This window comes from Condylura cristata, unplaced genomic scaffold (assembly GCF_000260355.1).
Source record: "Condylura cristata isolate star-nosed mole 26May11 unplaced genomic scaffold, ConCri1.0 scaffold00003, whole genome shotgun sequence".
NCBI classification, from domain to species: domain Eukaryota; kingdom Metazoa; phylum Chordata; class Mammalia; order Eulipotyphla; family Talpidae; genus Condylura; species Condylura cristata.
In genome coordinates, this window is record NW_004567104.1 from 32,970,587 (window position 1) to 32,989,283 (window position 18,697).

The 18,697-nt window shown below is 42.4% G+C and overlaps 1 protein-coding gene across 1 annotated transcript in view; it reads right to left on the reverse strand.

Annotated features, from left to right (window-relative positions):
* The window catches only part of LOC101629736 (poly [ADP-ribose] polymerase 14), a 40,137-nt gene extending 21,700 nt beyond the window's left edge, over positions 1-18,437 (reverse strand). The window contains exons 1-6 of the mRNA XM_004675160.2: positions 18,203-18,437; positions 13,703-13,836; positions 13,142-13,175; positions 8,940-9,182; positions 6,511-6,747; positions 1,545-3,802 (exon numbers count right to left, since the gene is read on the reverse strand). Coding sequence (XP_004675217.1) covers positions 1,545-3,802; positions 6,511-6,747; positions 8,940-9,182; positions 13,142-13,175; positions 13,703-13,836; positions 18,203-18,389 — 3,093 coding nt within the window. The 5' untranslated portion in view covers positions 18,390-18,437. The remainder of the gene's footprint in view (positions 1-1,544; positions 3,803-6,510; positions 6,748-8,939; positions 9,183-13,141; positions 13,176-13,702; positions 13,837-18,202) is intronic.
* Between the last annotated feature and the right edge of the window lie 260 nt (positions 18,438-18,697).

An 18,697-nucleotide genomic window follows, 5' to 3' on the forward strand; every position in this document is an offset into this window, starting at 1 on the left:
GACCCCCTGGGCTGGCCCAATGGGGGACAACTAACACAATCAACTTTTCTAAGACTGAATGCTCCCTTATGCAATGTATTCCTAGATACTTTTTCATTTAAGGAACTCCAAGACAATAGAGAATTGTCAGAAAGCAACAGAAAAATAGTGTTGGAACTTTAGAGGAGTCCAGAGGGAGGTTTTTCAAGGCTGGTGAAGACACGGGGCTGAGTGGGCACTGAGAAGGATTGTAGCAGGGAGAGACACAAGATGTCACTCAAGAAGAGGGGGAGCTGAATATTAGCATGTGGGCTGTGATCTGTCACAGGTGGGCAGGCCTGTTTTGACAGCACAGTCCAGCCAGCCAGACTAGAATATCTCTGGTGATAGGGAGGACGGGGCTCAGAGCTCATTCCACTTACTGACTGTTGGTTGAATTGGTTTTTAAAATTTATTTCCTTTCTTTAGTGAAAAACAAAATCAATTTCAATGCTAAGTATCTGAGCAAATTCATGGATCTACCACTAGGTAACTATGACACATGTACAAATTTCTTGTCCCCTCTCAGTCCCATTTCTTCATCTGTGTATTGGGAAGCATAATAATCCCACAATCTATCTCATGGGAAAATGTGTATCAAGCACATAGCATAGTGTCTGGCACAGAGAAAGTGATCAGTCTGAGCTTCTTTTGTTGTGATTATATTTTATCTTGATGCAAGTGGTAATCTAATGTTAACAATCTCTTTCAAGATTTTATGTGAAAATAAAAGTATCCTAAACAGCAAAATTATAAAAAGTGGCACCTTAAAAATGCTAGAAAATATTTAAAATCATATATATTTAATAAGGAAGCTATATCCAGAAAATATAAAGAACTCTTAACAAGGCAATAGGAAAAGATAACCCAATTTGAAAGCAAACAAGGGATCTGAGTAGACAGTTCTCCAAAGAAATTCTATAACGGCCTTCCCAGGTGTCCTATGCCCACGACTGTGGGCCCATTAAAGAAGTCACTCCCCAAACAGAGGGGAGTCCACACTGCTGTCTGACTAGTTAGTCAGTGTGAAAAGTTTATTAATGTGTTTTTTAAACATGTCTTCCCCTGTTCAACCTAACAGAATTGTTCCTCCATCATACCCTGACTGTTTTCCGAGCTCCTTTCTTCTGTCCTCATCACATTTCCTTCCTGGGGTTGGTGCTGAGAGCCCCCAATCTCAATCCACAGGTGTTCAGACCCTATGCTCTAAGTTTTCTTATCCATTATCTGCCAACTTAACCAGAATTATCGATAGTTGTTTCAAATAAGTGTTAAGTCATTGAACCAAGGTGTTATGGTGTATTTCACACAGACTAGACACCTAGTGACCTGAATACATATTCAGTTCCCACAGATGACTGGCCAGGCTTGTAGGAAATGTCTTAGTCAAGCAGCAAAGTTCTAAGCACCTTGTTTTGAGTTGGGACTTGGGCTGGGCACGGATTCTCTCCTCGAGCCTGTCTTTCTTTCAGGCTGGACTAACTGGGGTAGAGACAGCTTGGAAGAGTGTGAATCGGGTCACTCACCACAGCACTCTGCACTTCTCCTTTCACCAGCAGGACGCTCAGGCCTTCTGGGGTCAAGAGAACTTGTCCATTCCCATGATCTTGTCTCAAGTCGGGCTGTTCAGCTGCTGGCACACTGGGCAGGGAGGCGGCATCAGCTTCAGGTCGGGTGTCTTTAAACAGAGCTGTCACAGCGCTGGCAAAGGCCTCCACAGTCTTCTCAGCTGTATCCACCAGGTAGATTTCCTTCAAGGTGCATCCATCTGACTTGTGTTGGAAAAACCCCTTGACAGCTGAAACGATGGTCTCCACACACTGAGACAGGGGAAAGCCAAAGATTCCAGAACTAATAGCAGGAATGGCGATGGACTGACAATTGTGCTTTTCAGCCAAACGAAGACTTTCTTCCACAGCGCTCTTCAACTCAGATACACACCTCTGGGCCTCCTGTGCACTCCACCGGGGCCCGACTGCATGGATCACGTGTCTGTACGGGAGCTTGCCTGGCTTGGAGATGGTGGCTCGGCCAGGTAGGATCTTGCCAGTTCTCTTCACTATCTGGTCACAGTCAGCTTGGAGCTCAGGGCCCCCTGCTTTTAAGAGAGCAGCAGCAAGGCCTCCGATGAGCTTGAGCTCCTCATTGGCTGCATTCACCACCACTTCCACAGGAAACCCTGCCAGGTCTCCCTGCTGCACAACCAGGGACACTCCAGGGGCCAAGTCTGCCCGACAGAAGCGTTTCTGCCCATCGGCGCCTCCCTCCTTTCCTTCATTCTCCTGTAGTTCGATGAAACAACCAAACAGCCTTTTGGCTTCACATGTATAAAACCGTTCTCTCTCCCGAAATATCTGTCTGGCTCCTGGTTGATCAATACAGGTACTTTTAATGCAAAGAGAATCCCAGGCTTTCAAGATGAAGTCTATTCCCTTCAGGACTTCTACCTTTGGACCCTTTAGTAAAATTCCTTTTTTAACTCTTTCATTTTTGTCTAGAATGAAATCTACTTGCATGTTTGATTTCCTTAATTTTTGCCAGAATGACTTCTTTTCCGTCCTTAAATATTCAATAATCAAGGAAGACTTGATTTCAACTATCCTTGTTATGATCATTTTTTTGTCCAGAAAGTCAAAAAGTGAGTCATGGATTTTATTTACTTCTTTCACACAGCCAGCCACGATGACCTCAGACTTGACATCTGAAGTTAACTCACTGATTATGACAGTCTTTGACGGAGAATTAAATTGATCATCCAAACTGCAAGTGAATCCTTTCCATTCCCTGCCATTGAGAAAGTCCCTATCCTCAACACATATGCGCTGATAAATTAAGGCCCCGGTGATATGACTTTCAGCTTCTAATAGGACTTCAGGAGAACAACTGGTTAAGAGAACATTTGGACCCTTTAGCTCATAAATTGCAGGAATTTTCTGTGCTATAAAAAGAGACTTAGAGAATTCTGCAGAGTCTACCTGTTGTAAAAACTGGAAGATCTCAGGGAGAACCTCAATGTGTTTCTGAGCCATGGTGTGCACCTTTTCCTGGACTTCACACTTCATCTTATACACTTCTGCTGGGAGACCTTTGATGCTCATGTGCTGAGAGGGTTCGTCATAGAAAATCTCTACCTCTGGGTTTTCCGAGCATAAATGTTCCAATGCCCCACTGTGGCACAAGAGAGAAAATCTCCCTGGAGAAAGGGACAATTTTTCCTTCAGACTTTGTTGTTCCCTTTCGATTCTTTGAGTGGTTCTATCTATTAATTCTATCAGTTGTGGCTCCATCTTTTGTACATCCTCTGATCTCCCCACCAAAGTGACCATCTCCAGCAGTGTATCAAACTCAACCAGCACACTGTTGTCTTCTAAGTCACTTTTTATGGTGTCCCACACAATGGGCTGCACCTTAAATGAGGAGACTTTATATTTAGACCTGATGTGAGCGAAGGCTGAGGAAGCATTTTTCTGCCAGCTCTTGATTCTCTGTCTTCCTTGATGGAGCAAGGAGGGTGCAGGTCTGATGGTCACTTCCCTGTCAAGTTCAGACCACGTGAGCTCACAGTGACAGCGTCTCACTTCATCATTTATCTCCTCTATCAGGTGGTTTTTCTTGTGCAAGAACTTCCACAAGGGAAGGTCCAAGGATTCTCTGAAGGGTGCTGGAAGCTTGATCAGAGGCTTCTCCTTTCCATACAAGGCTGTGCCCAAGGAGTGGTAGTATGGGAACACGGAGAGTGGCATTTTATTCAGCTCAAGTTGCTTGGTCATGATGGTGTCAACCACTTAAAGGAAAGAAATAAATCTAAGTATTTCAGTGTCATGTTTCAAGAGTAGAAAAGAGCCCTCTCCTACTCTAGAGTAATAAATTTTAAGGTTTGTAGGACTTATAATTACATTAAAAACCATGCTACCTTCAAATATATAAATGACTCTGTACAAAACTTCAAGAACTAAACAGGTATTCTTTGTTTAGTGGGATAATTTCAATTTTTATCTCTCTGTTGAAATTCTATTAAGTTAGTTCTATTTTGTATTTCTCTAACTTATCCCCCTCATGTTCAGAAATAGAGATGAGTTAGTCACAAGCCTGGAGATATATCTATTCACTGTAAGGAAAATGGTGCTCAACATGAAACTCATGTCAATATCATGGTATATGCTTCTCCTTACAGTCTTACATTTTAGCTTCATATGTGACTTAAATTCCCTTAATCCTTCTAAGTGGATAATAAATAATATTACAATTATTGCTGATAATTACTACATCTAATAATCATCACAGAATAATGTCAGACACTATTCTAAGTGTTTAATGTATACTTAATGAATTCTCACAACAACACTTGAAATCCAAAAGTTTCTAGCAAGTGACACACAATTAACAAGTGACACACTCCACAAACAAAAGCTAAGTTCAAATGGATTAAAAGTATGAACATAAGACGTGGAACTAAGAAGTACAGAGATGAAAACGTAGGCTAAACACACCAAGATATTGGCTTCAGTGATTTATTTGGGTACTAAACTACACAGTAAAGGAAACAAAAGAAAAACAGATACTAATCTAATATCAAATAAACAGCCTCTGCATGCCAAAAAAAGAAACTCATTAAAATGAAAAGATACCGTACTGAATGAGATCAAATATTTGTATTCCATACATCCAATAAAGGGCTAATAACCAAGATCTACGAATAATTCACACAACTCACCATAAAACAAACAAATAACCCAATCAAAAAATGGAAGAAAAGGAACATGGCACTTTTCCAATGAAAACTACAGATTGCTAACAGGCATCTGGAAAAATGCTATCATCACCATCATCAGAGAATTGCAAATATATACTCAATGAGATTACCATTCACCCCTGTAAGAATGACCTATATCAAAAAGGCCAGCATCAATAGGTATTGGTGAGGATGTGGTGGGGATGCTGGGGGGTTAGGGAGATTTTGGGGGGGCGGGGTCATGTAGGAATCCTTCCAAACTCTTGGTGAGAATGTGAAATGGTCAGCACTTATGGAAAACTGTATGACGTTTTCTCAAATTATTAAAAATATTCACCATATGTGATGGCACACGGGTGACTTGGTGATGGGAAACCCAATGGGATTACAATTGAGAAAGAAAAAAAAATGTACAAAATGATGTAAAAATAAACTGTTATAAAATAAAAAAAAAAGAGAGAGAGAGAAAAAAAGCAAGAACATCAGCATAATAATATGCATGAAGCAGGGTTGTATTTTTTTCATAACTAGAGCAAAGCCATAAGCAAGAACGTGAGAAAGTTAATATTGTACATGTTTGTTTATATGGACATCATAACATTTGTAATGGAAATATTCATATTTATGGGTTGTTATGTATGCTGGATAATCACAATGATTCAATTTCATGTAAGGCCATCTTAATACCCAAAATGTATTAAAAGTTATTAAAACAAAACAAAAAAAAGAATCAGTAAACAAGGGGGAAATGGCAGAAAGAACATACTATCAATTACTTCATTAAATAAAATGAACTAAAATTTTAAAAAAATTCACCATATGGGCCCTCCCTGGTGGCACAGCGGGTTAAAGCACAGCACTGAGAATCTAAAGTCGCTTCCACATGAGTTCGATTCCCGTCTGCCCCGGAGGTGACCACATGGTGTGGCAGACTTCTCCTGACCCACCCGCTGCTCCCCTCAGCAGTGTACTTCGTCGATCTGCCTGTTCTGTTCCCCACTCTGTCTCTGGTGAAGCCTCTCACCGCCCCTGAGCCTCTGGCCTGTACCCCAGTTCTGTATGCACAAATAAATAAATTTTAAAAAAAAAAAAAAATTCACCATATGATCCACCAATTCCACTTCTAGATATCTAACCAAAGAATATAAAAACACTAATTCAGGGGGATACATGCATTCATGTGTCCATTGCAGCACTGTTTACAATCAAACTATGGAAACAATCTAAGTCCCAGAAGACAGACCAGTGTATTAAGATGAAGGCCATTTTTGAATACTACTCAGCTATTAACAAGCTGACTCCTGCCTTTTGTACTACATGGATGGAACTAGAGGTTATTATGATAAGTGAAATAAGTTAGTAGGTCAAAGACAAATACCAGATGTTTTTTCTCATGAGTGGGTTATAAAGGAAAAAAATCTAAATGAAACACAACAAAATCTAGGAATCTGACTGTAGAGTTGAAGCTACCATCTGAGGAGAGTGGAGGTTGGGCACAAAATAAAACAGACATAATTTTTTGGTCTGTCATAAGTAGAGACTTAGGAATTCGTTTTTATCCTCCAAAACTTAACATTGATTCTCTAAAGTTTAAATCACTGGATGCATCATGTATCATATTCCTGATGAACAAGATTATAAATTGGATTTTCAATGAAATAAATGAATTAAAAATAAATTGTACATCAACTGACAACTCTGTTAAAATAGTTTAGGTTATGCCAGATAAAGATTATGAAATTAGACTACTACATACTTACCTTCTCTGTCCAAAAATTCAATCAGAGCAGAACTCTCTTCAGGAAAACATTCAACTTTGGTAACTCTTCCTCCTCCATTATCAGGATTTTCAAATACAAGTTTTAATTCACAGACATCAACACCAGGTGGCAGATTTTCCACCCTGATTGTTCTTGTGACTTCCAGCGGTCTTGGAGAAAGCTGAAGTTGTTTCTCAGCAGAGACCTTGGCACAATCAGCAACAAATTTCATGATATCTAAAAATACATAGGTGAACAAATAAACACATTAGACAATTCTGCTTTTCTGATATGAAATCATCTGGATATTATTAAAAATAAGGGGGAGTTAAGCACTACTTTTTTAGATGCTAGATTTTAATTGCTGATAACAATTTTATGCCTAAACCTGCCATTCTTGAACCAGGCCCGTATAAATGTCTTATTTGGATTACTGCCCAGAACTGTGTCCCTGTCTCCTGGCACAACCCTCTCCATCCCTGTTTGATGTGGCCACCTGATTGGTCTCACTACAATACAAGTATTCTGGTTTCCCTGCTTTCTGAAGTCATTCAGTGTTGCATCATTCCCTGCAGACATGAGTTATGCTACTTAGCCAGGTTTACCTTCCCTTGGCTTTTTGACTTCAAGCTAACTTTTAATCAACACTTCTGAGTATTCCCTGGCATTCAAATGTGGCCACAAATACTATTCTGTCTTGAAAGCCCATTCTTATTTTTGCCTGTGTTTATCCAATTTTGAATGCTTGACATGACCTTCTCCAAATTTTTATACTGTTTCTATTGCTCTTTCTGGACTCAACCCAACTATCCTTTTCAAATTAAAAAGCAGTGATGGTGGGCCTATGTGTGCCAGCACTGTGCTTAGTTAGCACCTGGAGATATACAGGTGAACCTCTCACATTCTTGAAAGTTCACCATCCAGGAAGCAGGAAGTCTTAAAAGGAAAGAAATTGCCTGTGGTCTAACCAAATGAAATAGGAAGGTTGATATTTGGAATTGGACAAGGATTCCCAGAGTAAGTGACCTGGCTGTTGAAGGTTGACGAGGCATTGAACAGTAGATGCAGGGAGGATCTCTGCAGGCAGAGGGCACAGCAGTGGCATCAAACAGTGTATTTGGGACCTGACTGGTGCTGATGGAGCATAAATGTCATAGAAGGGAGTATACACGGCTAAACCAAGCCACCCCAGCTTTTTGGGTTCTCTGGCCTCCCTCTCCCCACAGCCTATTCATAGCTAAGGAAAACATCTCCTTTTGCACCTCATTTACATTTGAGGTCCTCAGAAATAGGAATTTATCATTTCTGTACCCTCAGCACCTGGACAAGTGGCTGGCACAGAACAGGTGTTCAATGTTTTTGATTAAAAAGCAAAAATTTCAAAGATTAACAAATTATCATAAACTTGAAATAGGAATAACTACCTTTCTTGAATCCTTACCATGGCTCAGCTACTAGGTGAAGAGCTTTCAGACTACCTCATTTAATTTTTTACAGAAACTGGACGAGGTAAGTATTATTAACCCAATGTGAGGAAAGTAATGTACAACCTCATGGATCGGTTAAATGGCAGAGTTAGAATTTTGATTTTATGAATGTGCTCTTCACTAACCAATCCACTGCCATAGCCTTTCTCTATGACAATGAGACTCAGAACTGGAAACTGTTCTTGTCTTTCTGGAGACAGCTCTTCCACTCTCAAGGACTCACTGACCACAGAGTCCTGACCGTAACCTGAGGAGCACTCATTTTCTATACTCCAAGCATCTCGATGCATGCATGACCATGGAAGTACTACGGGAGAGTCCAATAGAGGGGATCAGAGAACAGGCTGGGGCAGTGGGTCCCTGGGTTCAAGTCCTGCCCTTCCACTTATCAGTGCCTCTTCTCCTCCATTGTATATGGGGGATTAATACTACTAACCTTGAAGGTTGTTGTAAGGAGCATTGACTGATATGTGGTAACAACATATGGATGTTTGTTGCTATTATTACTTCTTCCCAGTAGTAATATTATTACATCTGGTAAACTCAGAATCTAGTTTGAAAATGCAGATCAATATTTACTTCTCCAAGAGAAGTAACCCGTGGGACAATGCTAACTCCTCTGCTCTGAACCATGTTAATAACCTTAGATCAGACTGGTTTGGACATGTTCTCTTTCTCTGTCCGTTTTAGATGTTGTGTGTCTTTCTCTATCACATGCACACACACTCATACAGTAAATTCAATCTATTGAACATAGCAGATTTTGGTTTCAAAACAAATTTGCTTTTTTTTCAAAATGAAAAAGCAGCCATGGTAATTTAGTCTTCTCTTACTAGCTACTAACAGAATTATACCTTCAAAGCCATTCCCTCAGAGAATGTCCCAAATCCCAAAGTGTGTACAAGGAAGACTGCAGGCAAACGAAGCATCACTTGATCTTACCTATGTATTTTCGAAAGGTAACTACGGCAACATCAAAATCTCGAATTATTTCCACTTCAAAGTCGTCACTGGACAGATAACTTGTGTTCTCCACTAACAAGATTATCATCAACTCAGTCACATTTGCCTGGAGATTTTCAAATGCTACCAAAGAAGATATAGTTTTACTTTCTGTTCCTTTGTCTTCCATCTTTCCTGATCTTCTATTGAGGGAGGGTTTTGTATCTGTTTCTTCTGGCACATCTGATTTTAGGGAGACAGATGAGGCACAAAATGTTATGTTTATCTACAATGATTTTAACAAAATTAATTATCATAAGATACTTCTCTTTTCATTTTTAATCTCTCAGCTAACCAAAAAACACCAGCCCTTAGAAAACTTTTTGTGTAATAAAATGTAACAGTTAGCTATCTATAATATCAGGTTCAAATTCATTACATCTTTTCTGCCTGTCACTCTGAGAAATCTGCCTTATCTATCATAACACGTGAAATAAACTTTGATCTCAGTACCATATTAAAAGTATTAAACTTGTCTTCTCAAATACAAGGAACATATTCATTCATCCTTATATTCTGGGACATAATAAACTTTTGAAACTCAACTTGAAGATTTGCTTATTTGGAGATTTACTGTTTGGGCCACTGAAGGGAAGTGAGAGTATTTGATGATACTCAAACATGTTATCATCTAACAAATTATACTCTGAAAAGAAAAAGATTCCCCTTAATGAAAAAAAGAATCCTTACAGTGAATGATTAAGAACTACGTGGAGAAACTGAAATGGCCCACAGGGCTGTATATATCCATTAAACTCAGTAAACAGCAATTATGCCATTTAGCTTGTTCCTGTGCATTGCTGTCCACGATAAGTTACACATATGCATAAGTCAGTATCTCTTTGATTGTCCAGTAAAGCATGATATTTATGATATGATCTTTAGACATTGTATGACAACTATTACATGGGGCCATTATTATGTTTGAGAAGCTGGATATGGAAAGTGGTACACACAAAACATTAGGTCAAGGACTTAATGGGTTTCTCATAGAGGTGAACAAGAAAAATTAGAACAGACTTGTGTACGTGTTTATTATAGCAAAATAAAGTGCTATGTGCTCACTGAATTAATTTCATGTCCTTCCTGGAATACACCAGCTTTCTCTTAGTTAAATTCCAAAATAGCATTCATGTGGCTGATGAATATGGGTGGAAGTGGTGATTTATTCTTTCAAGTCTGGTCAATACCAATCTCCTTTATATCAATTTCCATTCTTCCTTGCAGTGACCCTGAAGGTCATCAGTGAAACTGGTGTCCAACGATGGGAGAAACCTGGATACCTGATGTGACTGTGTGAAACAGCCTGGCCACCAGCCACACTGAACTGTGATTTTGGGGTTGACAAATATTCCTGGTATATTCTGGAAATGACACAACTCTCATGCCAAATAAAATTTTCCTTAATGATTAAATAACAACATAGATTAGCATTCAATGAGACAGATATTTGTAGAATGACTACTGCCTGGGGTAAAGTTAAGTGACTTTAAACTCTGCAAGTCTTTAGCCATTGCCGTTGGGCATGTCCCTTAGTTTTAAATGAGACTAAGTTAAACTAGGTAAACAGTAAGGGCTTTCCAGCAATACAATTTTATAATCAATGAAGCTTCATCAAAAGACAGACTTGGCTTAAGGCCTTATAAAGGGAACCACCGGTCAAGCCAAAAGTCCAAGAAACAGATAAAAAGTTTGGGCTTGCTTGGAAAAGCTCCCAGGACGAGGAGGATGCAGCACAGATATTCCAAGCTATATAGAATTTGAGTAGCGAAAATGGTGGAGAGTGTGATGAGTAACAGAAGTACAGGTAGTGCTGTGACTACACCAACCTAATCAGAAAATAGCAAACTGAGCAGTGAAGCACAAGGAGCAGTCATGTGTGTAGGTGCAAGAAATGAGGCCAGAAAAGTTGGTTCCATCCAGAGCACAACCAGGACTTTATCTTGCATTTGGTGGTTAAGTGTAAGTTGCAGAAAGGTCCCGTAAAGAAGATAACAGGATATTCACCAATGATACGAAGGACATTCAGACTTAAGGAGAATCTCCATCCTTCCTTACAGTGACTCTGAAGGTCCTATTAGTGAAATAGACTGTGTGGACACAGGAAAAGCAAGCAGGAAGCTCTAGTCACGAGGAGCTTGTGCAGTGATAACTGACATGCTGGACAAGGGCAGTGATGATGAGGGGGAAAGGTAGTGAAAACATGACAAGTAGAGATTACCAAAATTTCTGGAAGGTGAAAGGCAGACTGGTTATAATTCTCAAGTCAAATAAGGAAGCCAGAAGGGGGCACTGGTTTGGGGAGATGACACATGTGCCGTCAGATCTGTTGGTTCTAACATATTTCCCAAAAGGAAGTTTAGACACAGCCTGGAATTTAGAAAAGTGTGGAGTTTGGAAGCACAGATATGGACAAGCCAGAGTTGTCCAACTCCAAGGGACCAATTACCTCTATGCCTGCTCTTTTCTTTTCTGTACATTGTCCCAGTGGCTAATGTCCACTGCTCAGGCACAGTCCCCGCAGCCAACCCAGCAGGAAGCTCAGGGCTCATACCCCTGGTGACAGTGGGGCCTATTCTGTCCTTTCCCTGCTCTGCCAATGCTTCTGGGTCTCTGTGCTTGGGGTTCTCTCTCTGCCCCGTGTATTCAAGGTGCAGCATCTGTTCTCCTCATGCCTGAAGAATGGGGGTTTTAGGGATCTACATTTCACCCTCATTTTGCTCAATATTCTGATTTATTTTAAGAGCGATTTTTCAGGATTCAGTGTGGAAAACTGTCAACAGAGGAACTCCTCTTCCACCTCTAAAGGGGCCAACTAAAGTGTCTTGTTTGAACCCACCCAGCGTCCTCTCTGGCTACTATCACTGGAACTGGGTCAGTATACACAGGTTAGAAAATGGTACTAAGACTTCTAGGATGATGAGAAGCCCATTGGTGTGGAGCACTTATGACAACACATTGGAGGTTTCAGCAAATCTGAGACAGTGGTAACAAAGCAGTTGGAAAATCTAAGAAATAAAAACTTGATTAAATTCTGGACATGGGAAATGACACAGCTATAAATGTACAAATACAAAACCACTTTTGGGTCTAAAATTGCTTTGTGTCACAGCACACAAGGCAACTTTCAAGAGACTGACCCTTAGGGGGACACAATGAACAATGGCAGCTGGGTGAGCAGGGCCCATAGGTGAAGAATGAAAGGCAGGAATTCCTCTAAAGAGACAAAAATTTCTTTGATGACTTCATAAGAAACATGAGCTTTAAGAAAAAGCTGCTTACTCAGTTCTACCCTTAATTAGTACAGCCATGTGAGGTAAAGATGATGTATAACCCCATCTAGTTATTTTGCCAAATAAGGCCTACTCTCCTGCTAGTGTCATTTTCAAAAAGAAAGTTGCAAAAATCTATGTGATCTCAAGACAATTTGATTTTAGAGGATGGTATTTACACATTCTTTTGGAATTCCATTTCCCAAAGATTAAATATAGGTAGCACTTCCTCTCCATTCCAGCATGGTCATTCTTTCCTTCCCTTTTAACAACATGCTGAGCCAGGGAAATTACTTGCTTCTAAGTCAAAGTCAGAGGCACCACCCAGACACTTAGGCAGCAGAGTCCAAAAAGCCACTAGGCTGTTGACTTTTTCTGACAGCCAATGCAGCAAGAAGAGTTGCTGCTGGCCTGGAAGGCACTCCCATCCCTGCACCCTGTCCCACTCGGGACACACACGTTTCTATGGAGGCTTCAGAGGCGGCATTTTTTGTACCCAGTGCTCAGAAACTGGTTTTGCCACCCAGGGCGGCAGCATTTCATGCCTTGGCTTCTCGATGGTCAGTAGCAGATAAATGGGTTCTAAGGGCTGGTTCACCCACCTTCCATGTAGATTTTTGCCCTCCTGTCCACTGCTAGGTGTTCCTTTGCTCCTGACAAGCTGTCCCCATCCTTCTCACCTAAACCTAGGAACTCGAAGGTCAAGTCCAGATTTGCCCTCTATACATGCAGCACAAAGCATATAGACAATACACGCCCTCTGCAGTGTGCAGCTAAGCAAACTCTGCCTTTTAAAACCAAGAAGAGGGGACTGGCCAGCACCATGCCCTCTTGAAGAAAAGCAAAGCTACCTTAGGGGGGAGACCTTACCTGGCTCTCTGGCATGGACTTGGGTCTTGGATTCCTGAAACCCAAACAATAAAATAGCATTAATGAATTAGCAATCATGTCTTTACATTTAATAAGTATCTCTGGGCACAACCTGGAGCCGTAGGGCTTAGAGAGAAAACAATGAAGTGTCTTCGAAAGAAGTTGTCCTGTTTCATCCTTAGCAGTCGACCACCCCACACATTTACACTATTCCAATATCAGGACATGCAGTGTGGGTCACCGTCCCACAAAACAGTGGTGAAATGAAACAAACATACTAAGTTCCAGGTTATAATGCACCCCGGCCATACCCCAAATCTGACATCTCAACCAACATTATTGTAACCTCCAAATCTTGTCTTTTCAACAATCAAACAATCAACAATCAAACACAAACTGTCCCCTATTCATTATTCCAGACCTACTTTTCACACCCTTATCCCCTCTATTTTGTAAGTTACTCTTGTCTCTCCAGTTTGAGTTATACTTCTCATTTCACAGCATTTTCTCATTGCAATCTTCTCCCAGACACCTTACAAGAAAACCCACTCTTTTATTTACCTTCACTGGAATGTCCTCCTCAAGGACATTGTGAACTTTGTTTGGGGTTGTGGGCAACTTCACAGTTAACTTGAATGTTCCTTTTCCAGGCCATACTAACTCATGGTTGTCTCTGTCCAAGACTCTCTGTCGAACTGAAATTTTAAAAATTTAAAGACGAATTGTCAAGCAGTCTTCATTCACAAAATTATCCTATGATTTCCATAGTCTTCATCATGATAAATCAATGGCTTGGTTATTTCTCAAGAGGGGTCTTATGTAACAAAAACACAAAAATTTAGCAAGACTCGGATTTCAATTCCATCTTTAAAGTTATCATATTTAAGAAGAGTTATTTATTTGTGCATATGAGAACTCGAGTACAGGCCAGAGGTGCAGGGGGTGGGGAGGAATGAGAGGATTCACCAGAGACAGTGAGAACAGAACAGCAGATTGACTGAAATATGCTGTTGAGGGGAGCAATGGGTGAGTCAGGAGAGGTCTGCGGGGCCATGTGGGTCATCTATCTGGCCAGGGATCGAACTCTTGCTGCAATGGCTGTGGACAGCCTCATAATGCTGAGCCTCAACCAAGTGCGCCAACAGGGAGGGCCCTAAAGTTATTGTTTTTAACTGTGAATATTTTCCTTAATAAAAATACAAAGTCTGTCTTCTGGTCTATTAGTAAGTAGTTAATGAAGATTGTTTTGTATGTGTGTTGAGCGGATAAATGAAATATTACAAAGCACATTGTATACCTTACCAGAGGTCATTAGCAATATTTATGATGGAGGAAAGAGGCAAGGGGAGGCATCCCAAGACCCATTCACGAGAGGATGTGTAGGAGTGGCTAGTTTAGCCATTAACAGTGGAAGGGGAGAGCTTAGCAATTAACACAGCCATGAAGTCAAGATCCTCAGGACACAAAGCTTGGATGCCAGGGTGTGGGTGGGAGGTCCCAGAGGTAACAAACTTTTGCAGGCTGTGTCTGAAGCTCAGACCCAAAAGGTAAAAGAAAAGGACAGGGACACGAAGCTCATTAGGTAATCTCTGGCCCTCTCAAGTTCTGCATAGATATTTAAATCAGCAACTGAGTACCAGCAAGGATAGGCCCTTCCCTATCAAGAGGAGATAATAAAACCAAATGCTGCCCCCATAAAGGTGCAGCTCTTCCTGCCCGCTTGCATGCCTATGCAGTAATTGTCCTTCCCTCTCCTGTCTCTTTCTAATAAACTTACTCTTTTAATATAAATGAGTCTCTGTCTAGTGGAGAAACTCACCGCGCGTGCTGCTGAAAGGGAAGCTCTGTTGAAACCTTCCTGAGAGTGAGCCCAAGGACCCTGAACTCCAAAAATGACATCAGAACCACGATTTAGGAAAGTAGCCATGAGTACAACAGCCAAGAGTTGTTTCAATCAGCTCTTTAACCTGCGATAGTAAGAGACTTACATCTGATAGTGAAAAAAAGAGAAAGAAGGGAGGGGGGGAATCACGAAAGAAAAAAAGAATGAGCACATCAGGCATTGGGCTGCAGTGAACAAACTGCAGTGGACAGAAAAGTACAGAACCCTGGAGCTGAACTCCAATCTGCCTTGAACTTGCTGAGTGACTATGAGCTTAACTTCCCTTGAGCCTGTTCCCTCATTAAAGAGGTGTTGCTGAACATGTTCTGTTACTCGCACAGGAAAGATGTGAGTGTAAGTCATAAGCAGGAGCAATCAGAGAGAGGAAAGGAAAGTCAGCGTCTCTCAGACAGTGGAAAAGCGGGAGCAGGTGAATCTATAGGTGGAGGTGAGCCCAACATAGCCGAAGGCTCAGACGTCCAGGTGAAGGGAGCCAGTTTCGTGCCTTTGCTATTCACAGGGCAGCTCTGCCCTGTACAGGGTTAGCAGATTACATGCGACATGGTGACCTTGGTGATGGGGCCAGAAACAGGCACATGAATCTCTCAAGAGGGCTTGAGTCGTTTTCTCATTTTGACTATAAAGGGGTGGAAGAAAGGAAGGCTGAACCGGATGCCTAACTCAGAAGTTGTGGGGGGAAAAACGCCAGACTCCTATTCTCTTATGAGAGAGCACATGCTTCAACTTGGACTGAATGAAGACTGGGGGTACATAAGACCCCAGAGCCGGAGAACAAGCTGAGGTGGTGTTTAAACAGCCTCCTGACCTACTGACTGAGAATATAATTGTGATTGAGGAGAGCTCAAACTGAGGGAAAGATTTGCCTGTAAGAGTAACCTACAAGCAATACAGTTTTTTAAGCCCAGTTGTCTTGAGTCATGAACTCCCTGCTGCCTTCCTGGTATGATTCCCTAGACTGTGACAGAGTCCTGTCCAGGCGTCTGAACGGCCAGCCTGTTCTGAGACTGTGTCGCACATCAAGGCAGCTCTATTTCCAGAGAGTAGGTGGTGGCTATATCAGTAAGTGATCCCCAATGAGGAAAAGGTAAATCTGGAGGGGAAAAGAGAGAAACTTCGTGACCAGTCACCCTTCCCCTTTAGGGCAGTGGGCTTCTGTAGCCAGCACTTCCACTGCATTTGATTTAAAGAGAAGATGGATTCTCTTAGCCCCATTTGCCAATAATCAGGAGCAAAATTAAAGCCAAAAGAATGTATATGTCCACATTTGAGCAGGATTGTAATCCATTTATACACAACATTTTAGAAATTCAGTGAACTGCATAAACTAACTTCCGCTTAGTTCTGTTCTAACACTTATTTCTACAGTGCTATGGCTCCTTTTTATTAGGTGAACCATGGAAATAAAATCATGTCATGCTATGGACTTGCACCTGTTGTGGCATGGAGGCCGGGTACCCACACTAGGACAGGTCACTCATGGTCACCTAATTCCAAGCAAACTGTTCCTGAGATTGTCGCTCCTCTGGTGGGAAACTGAAACTGAAATACCATCGGGACTTTCACCTCCTGAGACCTTTGACCTGGAAAGGAACTGAGATTAGTAAATTTGAGACATGTGTGCTGGGGGTACACAGGAAGTTAGTCACTGGTGGGGGTGTGGGGGGGTGAGGGGTGGACTGGGAGATGTAAAGAAACAAAGCCTAGCAGGGAGACTGGAGTGTTTTATGCTTTGAGAGCTAGACTAGAGCGATGCTATCCCAAACTCTACTTTGTACCATTGTGTCTTTCTGCTATTTTATGTTGTGTTCTCATTCCCCGTTTTTGTTTATTCAAGGTCATCAGTAAACAAAAGATTCTCACATTTGAGTGCATCAAGGTCACCTGATTGGTGGTTAAGCATGCAGATTCCCAGCCCCCACACTCTGTTTAATCTCCTCTAATTCAGGGGCAGGGGTTCTGATGCCCCGATTCAATAACTGCCCCTGGGGATCAGCAAAGAAAGCAGTGTGGCCAAAGGCCAGGCCCACACTGTTGACAGTGAAGAAATGACTCACACCGCACAGTGGCCCTCTGAGCTGTTTCAGTGATATAAATCTCTGAACACATGGGCATTTGGGTTATAAGAGTTCTGAGGCAAGCAGGTGTCCTGTCCCTGCCCACCTGCTTTCCTTCTAATTTATCTGACTCCCTCTCCCCTTTGAGTTTCCTTTTTGATCCCTGCCTAGGCCACTGCTGCTGCCCTTAGGGCATTCAAAGCCTCTTTGCCCCTCTGCTGGTCACTGTGGCTCAAATCCTGTAACAAGAGAGCAGCGTCAGCATTGTGGAACCCCTGCCCATGGAAATCTCCTTCAGGGGGAAGGAAAATTTACATTCTTTACCCTGCACATACAGGACTCTTTTATGTTGAACTATCTTGAGCTTTAATTTCCTTGGTGCCTTTTCACAAAATGGAGGTTTAACAACAGAAGGCCTAAGATTTTAAAATATGTAACAACTGCCCTCCGATAATTGACACCTTCTTCCAGACCCCACGTGCTCTCCTGTCCAGCTGGAGACTTTGCTGGCAGGTGCCCAGGGAGAAGCAATAAGCAGAGGACTGACTCTTCACCCCCACAGCAGGCTCCTGGCACCCTCCTGGCCCCTGAGGATGTCTCGGACTTCCTTTGCTTGCTCAGACAGCACTCTCAGGTCTGAAGGGCCCTCTCTGAAGTCTTGCCCACCCGGAACTGAATTCACCTTCCAGGAGTCAGTTTTCCTGTGATTTCCTGGAACTTCCTTCACCCTGAAGGCTCCCTCCGGTACATCTTTGAGTTCTAAGGTTGCAATGAAACCGAAACCCTGTTTCTAACACACTGCCCAGTCTCCTAAAATGAGGGGTAATCGGGCTTCAGTCAGCTCCTTTCTGTGCTACAAAGCTGAAGATTTAACTCAAGTTCAAGTTCGCGGTGCAGATGCCAGCACCGCCACCTCCAGGCAGCCCCAGGAGCGCCTGAAAGCGGAATCAGGCTGAGCAAACTCCTGGCCGTCTACCCCAACCCCCTCTCCTACACCTGCTGCGCGATTCCCAGCCACAGCGGAGACCTATTCCCAGACCCAGGCGCGGTTTCTCGTGAGAGCAACCCGCTGGTTCCCTTTCGCCCATCCCGGTAGTCCCTTACCGTCGTCGGGGAAGAAGAGCACCTTGAAGCGGGGTGGGTTCCCTGGCTCCTGCCGGATCTCGCATTCTCCGCCTCCCGATCTTTTGGAGCTCTGGAAGTACAGCTGCAATTTAGTGCTCAGATTCTTCGGGGGATCCGGTCCCCAAGACCCTTCTACCAGCAGAGGAAAGGGACCAGATTCAGCCATCCTCAGCTTGGTCTGTCTGACTGCCTCTTTCGCTTTCGTTTCCTGGAAGACTCCTCCCTGTCCTAAGTTTCTGTTTTTGGCTCTTAACAGCTGCTCCCGATTTCACCTTCATGTTAGCCCTCCATTGTGGCTGCCCGGAGCCACTTTAAGCTTCTGACCTCCCCATCTGTGTACAAGGGGCTGTAGTTCAGGGTCTCTGCCTTCACCCATAACAGCATCTGCAGTCAGCAGCAATGGTCACTCCACCTTGCTCCAACACAGACAGCATCATTGTTGCTGAAGGCCCATATTGTACAAGATAGCAAAGG